Source organism: Empidonax traillii, unplaced genomic scaffold, assembly GCF_003031625.1.
Source record: "Empidonax traillii isolate 1590-97213 ecotype Southwest subspecies unplaced genomic scaffold, ASM303162v1 scaffold1251:size145019, whole genome shotgun sequence".
Classification (NCBI taxonomy): domain Eukaryota; kingdom Metazoa; phylum Chordata; class Aves; order Passeriformes; family Tyrannidae; genus Empidonax; species Empidonax traillii.
In genome coordinates, this window is record NW_020956444.1 from 80,857 (window position 1) to 97,916 (window position 17,060).

Sequence of the window (17,060 nt, forward strand, 5' to 3'; positions counted from 1 at the left end):
TGATTTTTTTTTCTCGAATACAAGGCAGAAAAAGAACAAGAGAGTTCATATTTACATCATGTACTAGTAATTGCATCACATATAAAAAAGCAACCTCATATCATAGAGCTTTCATAATAATAATTTTTTATTGCAGTCATATTTTGGCAATAACACAGTTAAATAGTAAGGGGGAAAGATCATTCATACAGCTCATGTTGCATGGTAAAATCAAGCAGGTGTTATACAATTCTTTTCCCATCCCTGTGATAGCATCAAGGAACTGATTTTTGGGGTGAAACTTCTGTAAAAACAAAATGCTTGGAAATGAGGCAATATTTCTAATACTGGCGTAAATATGTAACAGGAGAGTAAGTGCGTTTGTTAGTGGAGCCTGCCAAGCTGTATCCCCAAAAATACTTCTTACTGAAAGCTATGTGCACATTAAGTTTTCTTTTTGTTTGATTGCTTTTTTTGTCCTTAGGCTTTATAGGCAAACTTTTAGGTATGGATGTGATCTATGATGGAAAGTTTTTCTGTCAGTATGATGTCTCAGCTAAACAGGGGAAAAAAAAACACACACCCTAAACTCATATATCTGTCCACACAATATGCAGCTCTAATCTTGGCTTGGTGAGAATGATTAAAGTAGGTGTGGTAAACGCACTGGAGGAAAAACTCCTTTAGTATTTTGTTTTGCTAAAATAGCTTTGCTAGAAGAGCAAATTGACAGAATCTCTTCAGTGGAGAGAAAGAGGCTTAAAGTATGGCTAATTATGAGGCACTCATGGCAGGAAAAGTGAATATATTACTATTCAAGGATATGTGCCTTGAAAAGCTAGAAGTGTTAAAGAGTTTCAGCAAAGATCAAATTATCTATGTGGTCCTCACATACTGCTGTGATTAAAAGGGCAAATGCAAGTCTTGAACATATGGACTGCAAACTATTAGAGAGCATTTGCATAAAATACTAAAGAAATTATGAAGTTCTACCAGAGCTGGAATTTATGATTAGTAGTAAGGATGATTAATCATAACCTAACAGGAGATGTGATGATGTATCTGCAATTCAAAATATGCATATAAACCCAGCTGTTTCTACCTAAAATATGTATTCTACTTTAAAGAAAAAAATACTTTCCAAAACCAGAGTCTTATGCTCCTTGCATCTAGCCTTAGAAATGGAACAGAACACCATCACAGTAGAGGTGAGCTACCTACTTTCCAGGCTTAAAGGGTACCTCTTATACTTAAAAAAAAAAAAAAAAAATCATACAAGGAGTGAGATACATTTGCCTTAACTATAGACAGCTAAAAATGAGATATCTAAGTTATCCATTCAACCTTCCCAATATGATCAGTGGCAAGAAATAAGCATCAGAAGAAAGTTGTTCATCTCATCTGAAAACACACATCTAAGATAGATCAGATGAATTGCCTCTGGATGTGACTCTTTTTTGTACTGCAAAGGGAACTTGGAGGATTAGCTTCCAATATTTAGGTAAGTTCATTAATGCAGGTGAATCCCTTCACAGCTGTAGACTTGGCAGAGTAAAGGGCTTCGAGATTCAACATCTTAAATATTTGCTTTAATTTTTCTTAAATTATACAATATCTTCTTATCAATAAGAAAGAGACACTATGATATATTTTTTTACAGTAAGTTGCACTGATTGCTACAATTCACCTCCCATTGCAATAATATCTACATCAGGAATCCACATTCATAATTTTCTGTCTGTGGTGACAGAGAGGACAGAGACGCTGAGGATTAAAGGCTTGATTTAAATCCCATTAAAATGGGAGAGACTTGCATTGACTTTAATGGGATTTAGATTGAGTGCAGAGAAGGCTGAATGCTGAACTTCTGTCAAGTTTGAAGAACAGGGGGTATTAAAGGGAAAACTAATAATGCTTCTGTTAAATGTCTCAGAGAGACTTGCCAAACTGGTCATTCAGCCTCATTCAGGATGACTAAAGTGACTCAGTAAGCAATAAACAAAATTATTAATATAATTGCTAGTTGTCTTCATGTCTTCTAATCTTTGTTACATTCCAATAAAGTAAGATAGTGTGTAAGGCATGATGTATTTTCTAGATACTGTTAATAATTTATTTTATAGGGTAGCTTTTGCCATCTCTCAAGGAACAGCTGTCTTCTATTGCTGCATTACTTGATTCATTTACAGTCCAATGAGAACACGTAGGGCTACATTAAGCCTACCAGTTGTGGTACCTAAGTAACTCCTATGGACTGTAAGCCCCTATATATCTGGAAAGTCCTTAGATACCTGCATGAAATGAAGATAAAGCCAGCTGTAGTTGATAGATGCCTATGCTCCAATGAGCATATGGACAACAATTGGTTCAGTTCATTACGGGGAGAGAGGCAGGACATGAAACTCATAAAATAGGAAGTAGGAGCTTTGGTTTTCAAGTCCTTCTTTTTATAAAGGGTTTTGAATCCTTAGTTGCTATTTCATACAATTACTGTCAAAGTAGAGATGCAGAGACAGTCTTTGTTTGCTGTTAAAGCTGAATCACTGTGCAGGGATGAAGGTAAGGGGCAATGGACACAAACTGAAACATAGGAAACACCCTTTTTAATGTGAGGAAGACTGACCACTGGAACAGGTTTCCTGCAGTGCTTGTGGAGTCTCCCCCTCAGGAAAAGCTGTCTGGACATGGTCCTGGGCAACCAGCTGTAGGTGGTCTTGCTTGAGCAGGGGTGGTGGACCAGGTGACCACCACAGTCCCTTCCAATCTCAACAGTTCTATGATTCTGTGGTGAGTGGCATAGTCTATGAGGTAGTAGGGGTGTCAACCAGGTCCCTGCTCCTGAATTGTTTTGAGAAGAGAGATTTGTGGAAGGAGGACATCCTGGTGTCAGCTCAGTTCTGCTGGGACTGCTCAACCACTTTTTATTAATAAACCAAAGGATTACACCAGCGCTTGATGCATGCACCACAACACAAACTCCCCTTTGTTTACCTGATCTAGGGAATGTCCTAGGAAAGTGGGCATTCCTTGTGTCCTAGGAATGGGGGACAGGTGGGGCGACCACAACTACTCCAAGCAACCTGTTCCAGTGCTTCACCACCCTCACAGTAAAGAATTTCATCCTAATATCTAATCTCAATCTACCCTCTTCAAGTTTTAAATGTGAAAGTAAACACGAAACGTGCTGCATACGGGACATGTTCTCAGTGAACCTCCTGTGCTGTTGATCTCGGTGCTGCAATCAAATCCAGGTTATGCAGAAGGGAGATCGGGATATCATTCAGGATTTCCACACTGAATATTGGATGAATATTTAAAATTCTCTTAAATATACCATAATTAAATTTCCAGGCAGAAAATGCAACCTTGTGGAAGCAACATAGCCAGTGATTTTCAAGAATTCTGAGGAACAGTAAACATTCGGCATACTTCTCCTTTTGCTGCCTGGATCAGGCAAAAGCTGTGTGTAATGTATAGCCTGGGAAGTAATGGTCCTGTGCCTTGGAGCAGGAATGCTGCCTTCTTGCTTGTGGACTGCCCTAGGTGACCTTATCGATAGATCAGGTGCCAGTACAGACAGAGCATTGCTAGTTTTGCTAGGATGGTGATAAGAGTGTAGTTTCCCTTGATTGCCAAGGTTAGATTTTCACAGAGGTTCTGCATGATGTTCTGCAGAAATATGCATGCATATGTATTGACTGTATTTTGGGATTTGGGACTGAAAACACCCATTATATAATTGACTTAAGGTAATTATTCTGTTGAAAAGAGCCCAAAGAATGAACCTGTATATGAAGACATAATGTTCTCGATAGTTCTTTTTAAAATGTTAAATAAATTTACTTAAAGAAAAAGAACCCACCTGTGCAATTCTAGGCTTGAAATCTAAGACATGTTTTATTGCTTATTTTGTTTAGAGTTGGAAAAGGAGAGTAGATGGTACTGGAAACTAAACTGAATTTAAATATTTTTGTAGAGGCCCAAGGTATTCCCTTCCCCCCCCCCACACACATATTTTAGAAAATCTTCTAAGTGCAGAAGAACAAAAATACACGAATACAATGAGAGAAATTCCAGATTAGCAAGGCAGTCTTTCACATGGCATTCAGGTAGACTCGGTCTTATTTACAGTTCATTTTAAGAAATGTAAAAGACTTTTTCCACCAACAATTTTAAATTTGTGTGTATCTGTGCCAGTGTTAACACTGATATGTCTTTACTTTTTATGCTATACTAAAAAATCTGAATTTAGAAATAATTCTTAGACTGTCTCACAAGTTGCAGCTTAATGAGTTTCTGCTCTTTTCATATATAACAAGAAATACAAATAGAAATCCAAACTAATTTGATTTCTGAATTAAAAACTTCTGCTAACTGACTTGTAGTGACCTTACCATCCTTACTCTAAACAAATACTTGAATAGATCCTGTTTAGTCTCAGAAAGCAAATCCAGCTTTTATGTGATGAGTTTTGAAATGTGTTGATGAGGGATTCTCTCTGGTGAAGAAAGATTTCATTGGGTTTTTTTTTCTTTACATTCATACATAATTTATCAAGAAAAGAAAATCATGAATGCACTCAGTGTTCATGCTAGGTAGTGGCTGTTTCATATCAAATGAAGAAATTCAAGTAGGAACGAGAAGCCCACATTTGTGAGTGAGTGTCCTAATTGCTGGAGAGGAGTAATCTTCTCCTTCTAAGTTTCTCTTCTCCAGACTCATCAATCTTGGCTGCACTTTTGATTTTCTTATAATAGTACAGATGAACAGCAGTGATAAATAAGCTTTGCTTCTTGTCATGAGCACCCTGCAGCCTAATGTCTGATACACCTTTTACAGGTGAGAAAAGGTAAACTGACATTTGAAAAAAGTGTCATCATCTCCTGCTTTTTAAAAGATACTGTGCTTCTTGAGTTACCATATAAAGGACTGGAAAGAAAGAAGACAGTGAATAACTTTTTTTTTTTTTTAATAGTAAATGCCATTTTTTTGCATAGCAAATACCTTGGTTTTAAATTCCATAAGGGAGATGGTTATGACTGCTGTATTCTTCATGGAGTTTATGCCTTAGAAGTGAGTTATGTGTGCATACAGTCTACCTGCCAGACTGGGTTTCTTGGAAAAGACGCATAATTTAAAATTCCAATTATGTGTAAACATAAGATATATGTTCAGCTGCTTGGCTGTGCCAAAATAGTAGCAATCTTTTGCGTGCTTAGAAGCTGACTATCACAGGAGGTTCACTGGTTTAGATGTGGGATTTATCCAAAATGTCACAGGGAATGTAACTAAAAAGTTTGGTTATTAACTGCGACGTGGGGGAGAGCAAGTAGGGAGGGGATCTGTTGGAGATGACCCAGAGATCTCAGGGAGGCTTCTCACCAACCATTACACTGAGCACATCAACTATGGCACACAAAAAGAGATACTGGGGAGAGCTGGCAGGACACCTTCAATTATTCCTGTCACAGGTGTTCAGGCAGCTGAAAACTACTACTCGGGCTTTAGCATTGCTGATACCATTAATCTGTGTATTTTGTTCCTGGTTCCTAGCACAGCTCAATGTACCAAGTTATGCTATGTGTACAGTCATGGATCTAGATTTGGCTCTTGGTCCTTGGTCTTGTAAGTTATTTTCACAGCTTCTTAAAACAAATGGTTTAAACTCCCTGATTTTAATCCGACTATTCCCATGCCTAAAATGATTCATGTTTTGAAGGCTTCCTGCAACAAAACATAGGCCTAGTCTGACTTGTTCTTCCTCTTTCAATTTTTCTTTTAAGTATCCTAAATGATGGTTGACACTAGGACCAGGAATCCAGACACATTGACATCAAAAGCAATTGTAATATGGATGTGGCAACAAGGGTGGGGGGCAGAGTGGAAGGAAGAGGAGCACTTTGAAGATGTCATGATAACTCAGGCATGTTTAGATTCAGTAAGTAGGTGTGCCTTTTTCTGTATCCTGCTCATCTGCAAAGTAGGATGTTTGAAGAGAGGGAAAAATGAAATGTTATTTCCAGTAAAGGGGAGGAGACTTAACAATGGCAAAATTGTTATGAAAACACAAACAGTGGAGAGAACATTAAAATTTTTATCCAGGGAATAACTAAAAAAAGTGTATGTATTTGAAATACAGAGGAAAATTTCTGCCTATTTTGTTTTTCAAAGCACTGATGTTTATAATTTATTTGTGACTGAATTTTATAAAACTGTTGCAATAAATATAAGGCTGGAACTGAATAATATTTTCCTCTGTTAGTTTGGTTATTTACCAGAAACATGATTAATTCAACCTGTACTTGTAAATACAAACTTTGGTTATTTGTTGTTTAATTGGGGATTGATAGATCAGGACTGTGGTCATCTCTTGAAATTTCTACTTTCTACTTTTTTACTTTTTTTTTTTTTTCCTGAAAGTTGAGGATATAATCCAGATCATGAAGCTGCAGCTTCAAAGTATTACCCTTGTCTGAGATGATCTTGAATACTGCCACTCATTTGGCCAAAAATCCATGCTTGGAATTATTATCAGAACCTTTCATTCTCACAGATGAAATAATATTGAAATATTTAAGAGAAAATGAAACTGTGTTAATAAGAGACATTTAGAGTTAAAATACCCCAGGTCTCTAGAGGTACATAAGGTATCTAAAATGTCAAAATGAATTTAAAATTCTTCTTTCAATTATTGCACATATATATATAAATGTGAATATAAATTTGTGTGTTGGGGGTTCTGTGACATAACTTGAAAAGTAACCACTTTGATTGGTACCAGATCAACCTTTCCTAATTTTACTCCAAATATTGCCAATTTGAGGTTTTGAAGACAGATTCACCAACTTTCAGTGGTCTGTTTCCCTCCAGCTGTTCGTTACCACCTCTATGCTAGTTACTGCCCTGTATCCAGCCAGTAAAGCAATTTGTGAGTACTCCCTTAGCTCATTTCAGGAAAAATTAATTGGATTAATTTCTTTGGTTTAATCAGTTTACCTGGTTTTCTCTGTCTAAAGTGGATTAGGAAACCCTAACATAAACTGTTCTTCTAGCAGAATTGTAGAAATGCTGAAATCTTTGGCAGTGACTTCTGCAGTAAGGCCTCACTAAAAGGAGCAGGGCAGGGCAATGATCTCCAGGGACAACTCCTCAAAGCACAAGAGGATCATTTGGATATGCAGGAAACAGCAGGTGTGGCAGGCAGCCAACTTGGCTGAACAGGGAACTCCTGGCTGAGCTCAAACACGAAATGGAAATACACAGATGGGGGAAGTGGGGATCAGCTAAGGAGGAGTATGGAAATTATTGCTAGAGCTTAAAGGGGTAAAGTTATGAAAACCCAAGCCTGGATGGAGTTTAAACTGATTAATGATAGGGGAGGCAATTGGAGGGACTGCTAAGTACATTGGGAGCAAAAGGAAGACCAACAAAAAATACAGATCCACTGCTGAATAGGATGGATGACTTGATGATGAAGGATATAGAAAAGACAGATCGACTCAGTGATCTGGTTATTACCGGCAAGGTCTCCTTTCCAGCTTCCTTAATCACTGTGTCAGAATCTGGGGAGAGAAATGTTACCTCACGTAAGGCGAGCTGGAATTAGAGACCTCTTAAGCAAATTGGACATACACAAGACCATGGGACTGGACAGAATTGCATCAAAGATTGCCAACAGAGCTGGTTTATGCCATTTAGATACTCTTTATCGTCATCTTTGAAAAGTGGTAGAGAGTGCCAGAGGTTCTTGAAGATGTGAAAAAGACAAATGTCATGTACATCTTCAGAAAGTGCAAGGAAGAGGATCTAGAAGACTACAGGCCAGTCAGTCTCACTTCAGTCTGTTGTGAAGTTATAGAGCAAATCCTCCTGGAGATCATTTCCAAGTATATGGAGGAAAATAATGCAGTTTGCCAAGGGCAAGTCATGCCTAACCAGGAATATCTGTAGAGCCTTTAAGTTCCTTGAACCAAATATCATTGAATCACAGAATATGTCAAGTTGGAAGGGACCCAACAGGATCATCAAGATGAACTCCTGGCCCTGCACAGGACGCCCTGAGAATCACACCATGTGCCTGAGAGTGTTGTCCAAACAATTTACTATCTCATCTCAGAAAGTGGTGGCAGTTGTGCCAAACTGCATTAAGCCAATTAAGTTTTACAGTCAAAATTATTTCATCAAGCACATAGGGAAAGGGAAAAAACATTGCACACTGGAAAAGGGTGAGAGGTAAAAACTGCAATATTTTCCTTTAGTGACCACAGGGCATAAGTAACTGAGGCCCATCACTACTTCTTGTACCTCTCACGTGATATCAACAGAAAATTCCATATCTGAGCACATTTGGTCTCTGACATTTGTTACATTTGGGTAAAAACTAGCTGGAGAAAAACTTCTTTTTTTCCTTTTCCGATTAATATACCTCGCTTTCAACTGATTTAGAGACAAGTTTTCTCCCTTGGCTTCTAAGGTTAGTAAAAGATAATGGTTATTAGTAGTCTTTCTGTGGAAAGATCTTTAAACAAAGGTTTTGACTGTTGTCTAGGAACAACAGAACTCCATAATTTCCCTAAATCTCCTTTGGAATTGAAGACCAAGAGATCCAAAGAAAGAACACTTCAGCTAACAGCACTTGGTTTCTGTTTTCACCTGTCTCTCCAAGAAGCACATTATTCTGTAAGAGCTCAAAAGCTATCCTTGGAGTGCCCAGCACAGGGGAATAACAGTTTTTAAGAACATCTACATCTGAGCTATTCCCTTTAAATTCTTTTTACTGCTAAAGTGTCATTTTATGGTTGGAGAATAGTGGGCCCCCTGTGATATTCTAATACAGATCTCCAAAATAGTTAAAATGGATCTCAGTTTGAGGGTGCCTCTTTTTCTCCACTGACTGAAAAGGAAACCTAGTATGGTTATGTAGGTATCTGTCCTCTAGTCATTTAGAGTTAGTGGAGATTATTTCCACCTGGCACATCTGGCCTCTGGTCTGACCATGCTGGTCTGCCATGAAACTGGTGTCATGGAAGGCTAAGTGGAAAAACACTAGTGCCACACATCAAAAGAACAATTGGGATTTGTAAGGCTTGATATTACATTTGCAGAGGTGCTACAGAAAGCATATGGGCTGGCAGCCTAGATATGTGGAGCCAAGAAAAAGAATAGAATGATACTCTGCCCTTTCCTGGGATCAGACAACAGAAGAGTAAGTTGTATCCTTCATATATGTGTCCAAAAATGCACATTAAAGCTTCTACTTACCACAACCAAAGAAAAAACAACCCCAAGACCGTATGAGGGATTTTTCTTTTTATTTTTATTGCTTCCTTTCATTGCCTCAAAGCAGGAATAATTATAAAAAAAGCTGCCACTTTTTTCTTGCAGGGGTGAAAACACATTTTAAGCATGCACAAGCAGTATACATTATTAAAATGACCATCAAGACTTCAACTAAATTTTAAGAGAAATGAATTTTTTTTCCATGTCTGACACTGGTCTGGTGTATGCTATTATGGAGATATAGCTGTTGAATGCCATGAGAGTTTAATTCTTCAGTGTAAGAAAAACTTTTCTATATGTCTTTTTCTGCTCACCACCACATGATGGTGGTACTTCTGTCTGGTGATGGGAATGCTTTCACTACGTTCTGTACAAAGGAATGGTAACCAGATCCTTCTGGGATTCTTTGCTCCCATTAAGCCTGTGCTGGTCCATTGCTGGATGGCCAAAGTGGCAGGATGCCTGAATCATCTGAGAGTGGCAGCCTGTTCTGTTCAGTCTGCATCTCTTAGTTGTATGCACAGTACTGACTCTTATCATTCAGTATGATACATATATCCAATTAGAAGAAATAATATGAAAAGAATTATGAAAAACTAGGACCTCTTTAGAAATATTTTACTAGATGTTGAAAATGTGACAGTATTCCAAAGAAAACAGAGTGTTTTATCTAAGAAAAGAAGCAGTTTTAATGTAAGAGAAATCAGAGCAGAACAAATAATAAAAAAGAAGACATATTTATGAGTGAAATCAGGGATATATTTATGACTGATATCAGTGAACACCATAGAAGCCAGCACATAAAGAAAATTAATGAAGATTAAGGAATGGAAGTGGAAACCTCTAACCATGTGGGTTAAAGAAAAAGTATTTTCTGAGTAGATCCAAACAAAACCAATACTAACAATAATAAAGGCAGGATGACTAACAGAATTGCAATGACTGACACAGAAAAGGCAGAAACACTCCATAAGTGTTTTGGTTCTGTATTATGGACTGGGGAGAAAAAAAGAATAATGTCTTCCTGTTGGGTGATGCTGATCTGATATCCTCCAGTGGTATTAATGATAGGTACAGGTGCAAGATGTCACATAATTTTAAGTTAGCAGTTCCAACAGTCCTGCCACCAAATCCTTGTCAAGTTTAATGTTGAGATTAGTGTAAAGAACCTCTGGTCTTGATTTTCAAGAAGCCTTGGAATTTCCAGAGAACTGGAGAGAAGTTAATATTGTGTCATTATTTTATAACAGAAAATGGATAAAAGCCCAGACCTGGATAATGCAGGCTTGGCAGTCAGAGCACAGTATTAGGACAAATAATGGATCAATATATATACACGGATTAAAAATATTGAGAAATGTTAATATCACTATTTCAGTCAATAAAATTGAGAGAAATTTATCTTGGCAAAGTTACTGAATAATTTGAACGAAGATCCAAATTTAGTTGGAGAACTGAGGAACTTCTAGTAGAGGTTTGACTTGGTACCTGTATGAGATCTTTATTAATACAATACAGAAAAACAGGTCAATGTAGCACACATTACATTGATGCAAAACTGCTTATCTCCAAACATAACTGTAAAAAAAGAGAGTTTCCATGTCTTTTTTGATTAACTATGTTTTCGACGAGGTGCCAGAGGGACTATTTTTTACTCTATGTCATTGAGCATTTTTACAACTGGTTGGGCAAAAGGACATAGCATTCTGTCTGACAAAATTTGGTGATGACACACAGATAACAGGAGTGAAAAAATTAAGAAGAGATGGATCAATCAACAACAAAGACTATCCAGGGACACCGTGTAAGCAAGAATAGACAAAAAATACAGTGAAATAGAGGGTCTAACATAAAAGAACAAAAATGTAAGCCATAAAAACAGGAGTGAGGACTTTCCTATGAAACACAGATTCACAAAAAACCTCAAAAAGGCAAATACTATCCCTAGGTTTATCCATCGGATAGAAGTGAAAGGTGAAGTCATTGCTGCATTTGGCAGAGAAGTGATTGCTACTTGGAATAGAGTGTCCAGTTCTAGTGCTCAGAATTCATGATGGATGTGAATAATTTGGACAAGGGTCAAAGAAAAGCCATGGGAATATTAAGGATCTGGAAAGTCTCCAGCGGTGCAATCTACTTAGCTTATCAACGTGATGACTTAAGGATAACTGGTCACGGTACACAAAACAGGACAAACAGCAAAGAGCTGTTCAGTCTAGCAGTCAGAGGTTTGACAAGCTCCTCTGTCAAGAAGGTGAAGCTAAAAATTCAAACAAAAATAAAGGCACTTTTTTTCTTACCAATCCATTACATTAGTGGCTATATTCACCTTATTCTTAGGCTATATTCTTAGGCTGTACCTAAGAAGTGTGGCATCACTGGCAATTTTTAAATCTAGACTAAATGTTTCTCTAAAGACAAGTTTTAATTTTCAACGGGACTACTTATCCTGAAGCAGAAATAATCCTGTGAAACTCTGTAGACTCTGTCATTGATGGGCTCAGACTGAATATTTGAGGCCTTCTGCCCTTTTTCTACTGTACTGCCCTTTCTCTTCAGTGTGCTCTGAGAGCTGGTATCTGTATTTATATGGTGTGACATGGGGATGATGCTACCTTAGATCTGACAAGCAGCACAGCAGCATTATTCTGGTGATGAGCTCAGGCTAATTAACCATGTCGTGCACAAGGGCCAGTCAATCATCTGTGGTAACATAACTATGCTGCTTCCCCTTGAGGAGCTGGCTCTACACAATCCAGGGTTGTGCAGCTGTTTGATGTATGCATGGTTCAATATAGACCCTAAGCAAGTTTGTTTTCATGTACTAAAAAAATGGTTGCAATAAAGTGTTCCTCTCTTTAATGAAAGTAAAGTCATTACTGTAACTTGTGGTGTTTTAAACTGTTTTATGTATTCTGACATCAGTGATAGCTGAGGTATTACAGGGTGTCTGGTTCTCTTAGCATATTAGCCACACTATGACACACTATTCCTGGTTTTCTTAGCTGTTTTTTGGCTCTAACATTCCAACTTGTATCATTTAATGAGAAACATTGAACAGAGGATTTATTGTGACATTATTTATACCGAGAAGAGGAAATAGATGATGAGGAAGTGAATAACTCTTCTGTGAAAAACTATGAAATGAAAAAAAATCTAATGGAGTCATTTTCACAGTTGTTTGTAATTGTTTATCATATCAGTCAGTAGGTGAGTCATTGCACCAGAACCTCTCTTACTTTTTATTTACTCCAAATAAATATTTGCAAAGAGCAAGTAATTATTTACATTACTGGGTCTCATCCCTGGAATTTTCCAGAGACATTCTCTGATTCCTTGATACCTGTGTGGGCTAGAGATGTATGTTATATACTCTGCCTTACACAAGGGCTCTCCTACATGTTTTAGTCACTTGGAACTTTACAACATCTTTCTGAAAAGGTTTCCCCAAATAAATAACCCCAATACCCAAATACATGATGAAAACTCAGAATTCAAATTACAGCTTTCTCACTAAATGAAAGTATAGAAACACTAGTAGTCAGAAAAATAAATAGAAATCACACCAAAAAAACAGAGAGGTGAGAAGGCTGAGAATAGCTATAAAAACAGTGAACACATGTGTAGGTTAAATCAAGATAGGCTAAGGGAGTAATCTGTATGAAAAGTTTAGATGCCTCCTGAATCATTCTTCCTAAAGTGCTTCTGATCTGGTCTACAGCAATTTGGCTCAGAGTAGTAGAACGGGTTTGTCAATAAATTTCCTCAATTTTCTTCACTTGCTGGGATTTGGTTTGGTTCTTATACCAGTTTCAATGGTTTCAAAGTAGATCAGCTTTGGAAGAAACAAAATCTATCTCCATTGAATTGTCCTCCAATGTCTGTGTGAGCCTACGGAGTCCACATCATGTCCAATGCATATCTAATAGACATGTGGCAGTACATGGCCACTGAGAAATCCTGTGTCATCCCAGATTGGGTTTTCTGCTATATTAAGGGTCATATGCCATGACTGCAAAGGCTGATGTGCCTTTTAAAAGCTGAGGACCACGAGCTGCAGAATAATCTACATAGTACCTAGCTGCATCAGAAACTGTTCCCTCTGCCTCTGTCTTTTTTTGTTCAAGAACGTTTTTCTGTTACAGTTCTACCAAGTGAGCTGCCAATTTGGCAGCCCTGAGAAAAGATTTTAAAGGTCCCTTCCCTTCCATGAGTGCAGCTCCTTTGAATACAATTCAGTTCGTCTTTGCCGACCCTGTCCCTTGCACACAAACAAGAAACCATTTTTTCAGGCCCAGAATGTCCAGTTGACTGTGCTCAGTCAAAGCAGTAGCCATGACAAAGACACCCATTCTGCTTGTCTTCTGCTTCAGAGCAAGGGAGATGCCAGAGGGTAGGTCTTTAAAGGAGGTGCCCTTGGTGGGTCCTTGCTGGCCCTGCAGCCATAGGATTAAGTTTCCATTCCTCCCATATCGCATTTCACAATCCGTGTTGTCCAAACTCAGAGTGGGAAGGTAGTTTTAGCAGGAGGCAGCACAGAATCACTTGGATACAGCAGGAACATGAACAGAAAGAGGGGTCTTTTCAAGAGGCTGTGCAATGCAATGGTAGTTTGGACAATGACGTGTTTGATTTACATGAGACAGGAATAAGGACTGACTAGCTTAGAGGTTGGACTTTGAATTTTCCTTGATTTTGTCATACATGATGTCCTCATGAACACCATGGAGAATATTTATCTAAAAAACTCTAATGTTGTCCTAAATTCATAATTTTTTAAACCATCCACAAGGTGGTCTGCAGCCATCAGTGTGAAACTCAGTAAAGGCTAGTAGTGTATGCTGCTACAAGCAGCAAAGATCGGTGGTGGTAATGGACCAATATGTAAAGATAATTTAGTGTTTTTATCATTGTAAAAATAGAAAAATCTCTTTCTGGGACATACTGAAAGGAGAGTCATATGTATGACAAATATTTTGTAGAGTTCCAGTGTGAGATAACTTTTATTTTAACATCTTTCAGTTATTGTGCAGTAGTTTTTTGGTGCGTATTGTGTGCTTATTACAGCAAAATGTCACAGTCTTAAGTACTTACACTGCAGTTGCAGCTGCAAATCTATAATCCTGTATTACATAGAAGTCTGGTGTAATTTTAGTGTGGTATATGCTTTAAGGAGTAATATAAAAGCATACTGATAAAAATTAGGTGAAGGAACTGACAAGCCTTTTTAAGCAAGGAGCCTTGAAGAGAACATTCCTAATTGAAGTGGGCAATGTGTTCCGACCTCCTTCTTAATTGCTATTAAGGAATGCATCTGCTTATCTTCATTAACTGTACTTGACATCTGTATATATATGATGTGTATTTCACAACTTCCTTCCCACTTTTCAAGAAGCACAACAAAGTCAAAGGTTTCTGAGCAACAGAATTACTGCTTCAACATCACTTGAAATGGCATACAATTGTTTATGGGACAAAATGGAGGAAAGTGTATACAGTAGCTTAGTGTCACCTTACAAATAAGATATTCCTTTGCTTCCTACCCTCCAAAAGAAGAAATAGTTCACCTTATTTAATTCGGTTATAGAAAAAAATATTCAGAAAAACAAATTCTTAAGAGATCAGGGCATCATATTGGCTATACGATGAGATAATGCAATGTGAGGCCCAACCATAACTTAATCCCTCTTGAAGGATATGAAATGGTAGACAAACCCCAGATATGCTAGTCTACAGAAAGAAGACATGCAGACTTTGAATATTTACTTAAAACTAAAAGTAAACATATTTATTATTAGCATTATAAGCCAAACTACACTGAACTAAACTAAACTGAACTAAACTAAATTATTTTCTAAGAAAGCTCAACACATCTTTGCCTGGCAAACTTCCATTTATTTCAGCTGTCCAGCTATCTCACAAGGAACTCAGTTTTGGTGCATTTTAAGAGAAGCTTTCCAAAATATCTACTCAATCTTGTACTTATATCTTTTCTTCCTCAATGCTGCATATCAAAACATCGGTTCTTGAACTATAATCTCAAAGTATACTTTTAATGATCAAGTAAAGAAAAATGATTAATGAAAAAAACTTGACCAACGTTGAAATAGGAATAGGTAAGGGCAAAAATAGGAACTTTTTTTCAGTTGCAGTAACCTGTCTGATCTCATGCCCATTCTCTGACAGTGGCAAAATTTTTAGGTCCATATGGGACTTACACACTCAATAAAATAGACTACATTTGAATCACTAAATTGTTGAAGTTGGCAGAGACCTTTGGAGATCATATACTCCAACATCTCACTCCAAGCAGGGTCACTTACACAGGAGGGTGCCCAGGGCTCTGCCCTGCCAGGTTTTCAGTATCTCCAAGGATGAAAGCTCCACAGCCTCTCTAAGCAACCTGTTCCAGTTTTCCACTACGGAATGTTTTTCTTTTAAGTGAACTTTCCTGTGTTTCAGTCTTTTCTCACTACCTCTTGTCTTTTCGCTAGGCATCACTGAGAGGTGTCTGGCTTTGTTTCCTTTACTTCCCCGTCAGGTATTTATACGCATCAGTGGGATCCTCACCCAGCCTTCTTTTCTCCAGGGTATGGAGTCCTGAATATCTCACCTGCTCCTGATCTGTCAAATCCTCTAAAGTGCATTTAAGTAATGAAATACCTTAAAATAAATATTGCCAGTTCTTTGTTGATTCTTTCAAACAAATGCAATCAAATGCATTGGAGAGGGATTGGAGAGGGATTTTTTACATGGTCATACAGTGACAGGACAAGGTGGAATGTCTTTAAATTGAAAGGGCAGGTTTACGTTATATGTTAGGAAGAAATTCTTTATGGTGAAGGTGGTGAGACACTGGAACAGGTTCTGAGAGAAGCTGTGGATGTCCCATCCCTGGAAATGTTCAAGGTCGGATTGGATGGGGTTTTGAGCAACCTGGTCTAGTAGAAGGTGTCCCTGCCTATGGCAGGTTCCTTCCAACCCAAATCAATCTACGAAATTTCTGAATATAAGCAAACAACCCCTTTTTTTCTTCTTTAATACAGCCAATAAATTATAATGGACTTGCTATATTTGTACAGTCAAATGGTTCAAACACTTAGCCTTGCCTTTGTAAGTAGTTACACATCATTTAGCAGCCACCTGCACTACAACAGATTGGCGTTAGCTCATTCTACCCAAGATTTGAGTTGAATAGAAGTTAGTCTGCTTTGCTCTGGAAGCAATGAAAATACTTTAGCCTGAGCTTGGAGTACAAGGATCTCTGCAGCTCATGGCTTTCTACACTCAACCTTGTAGACATCCTTAATGCCTATTCAAATAATTAAGCACTATTTAATGAATTCCAGATTATAATAAATCTTTCCAACTATACAACTGAAAGATACACAAAGATTTAAAAGCCTTTTAAAACATGTTTATAAAACTTAACAAAGTCAGTTAAAAAGGGGTGATTTAGATCCACTTAACATGGAGTTGACATATGCTTAAAGAAACTCTGAGTGTTAAGATACTGATTCTACATATAAATTCTGCTTTTCATCCTGAAACACTCCCAAATACTCTAAACTGACAATGGATTTGGAAGGCTCCCATTTTCTAGTATTGAAATGCAGTCTCCTCCAGCTGCAAGACAGAGCAGATGTCTCCCTGCAAAGTGTGAAACTGCAGAACAGGGCAGTATGCTCTGCTAACTTATGCATTGACAGGAAGCGAGAGGAACAGAGGAAACAGATTGTAATTATTTAATTTGGAATTTGGCCAAGACCCCACAGTTGGCAATCCTGCTCTTGTGTAGGAGT

General features: G+C 37.8%; 1 protein-coding gene across 1 annotated transcript in view; it reads left to right on the forward strand.

Moving 5' to 3' along the window:
* The window catches only part of LOC114069399 (SLAIN motif-containing protein 1-like), a 64,670-nt gene extending 58,455 nt beyond the window's left edge, over positions 1 to 6,215 (forward strand). The window contains exon 6 of the mRNA XM_027906151.1: positions 5,763 to 6,215. Within this exon, the coding sequence (XP_027761952.1) occupies positions 5,763 to 5,781 (19 nt within the window). The 3' untranslated portion in view covers positions 5,782 to 6,215. The remainder of the gene's footprint in view (positions 1 to 5,762) is intronic.
* The last annotated feature ends 10,845 nt before the right edge of the window (positions 6,216 to 17,060 follow it).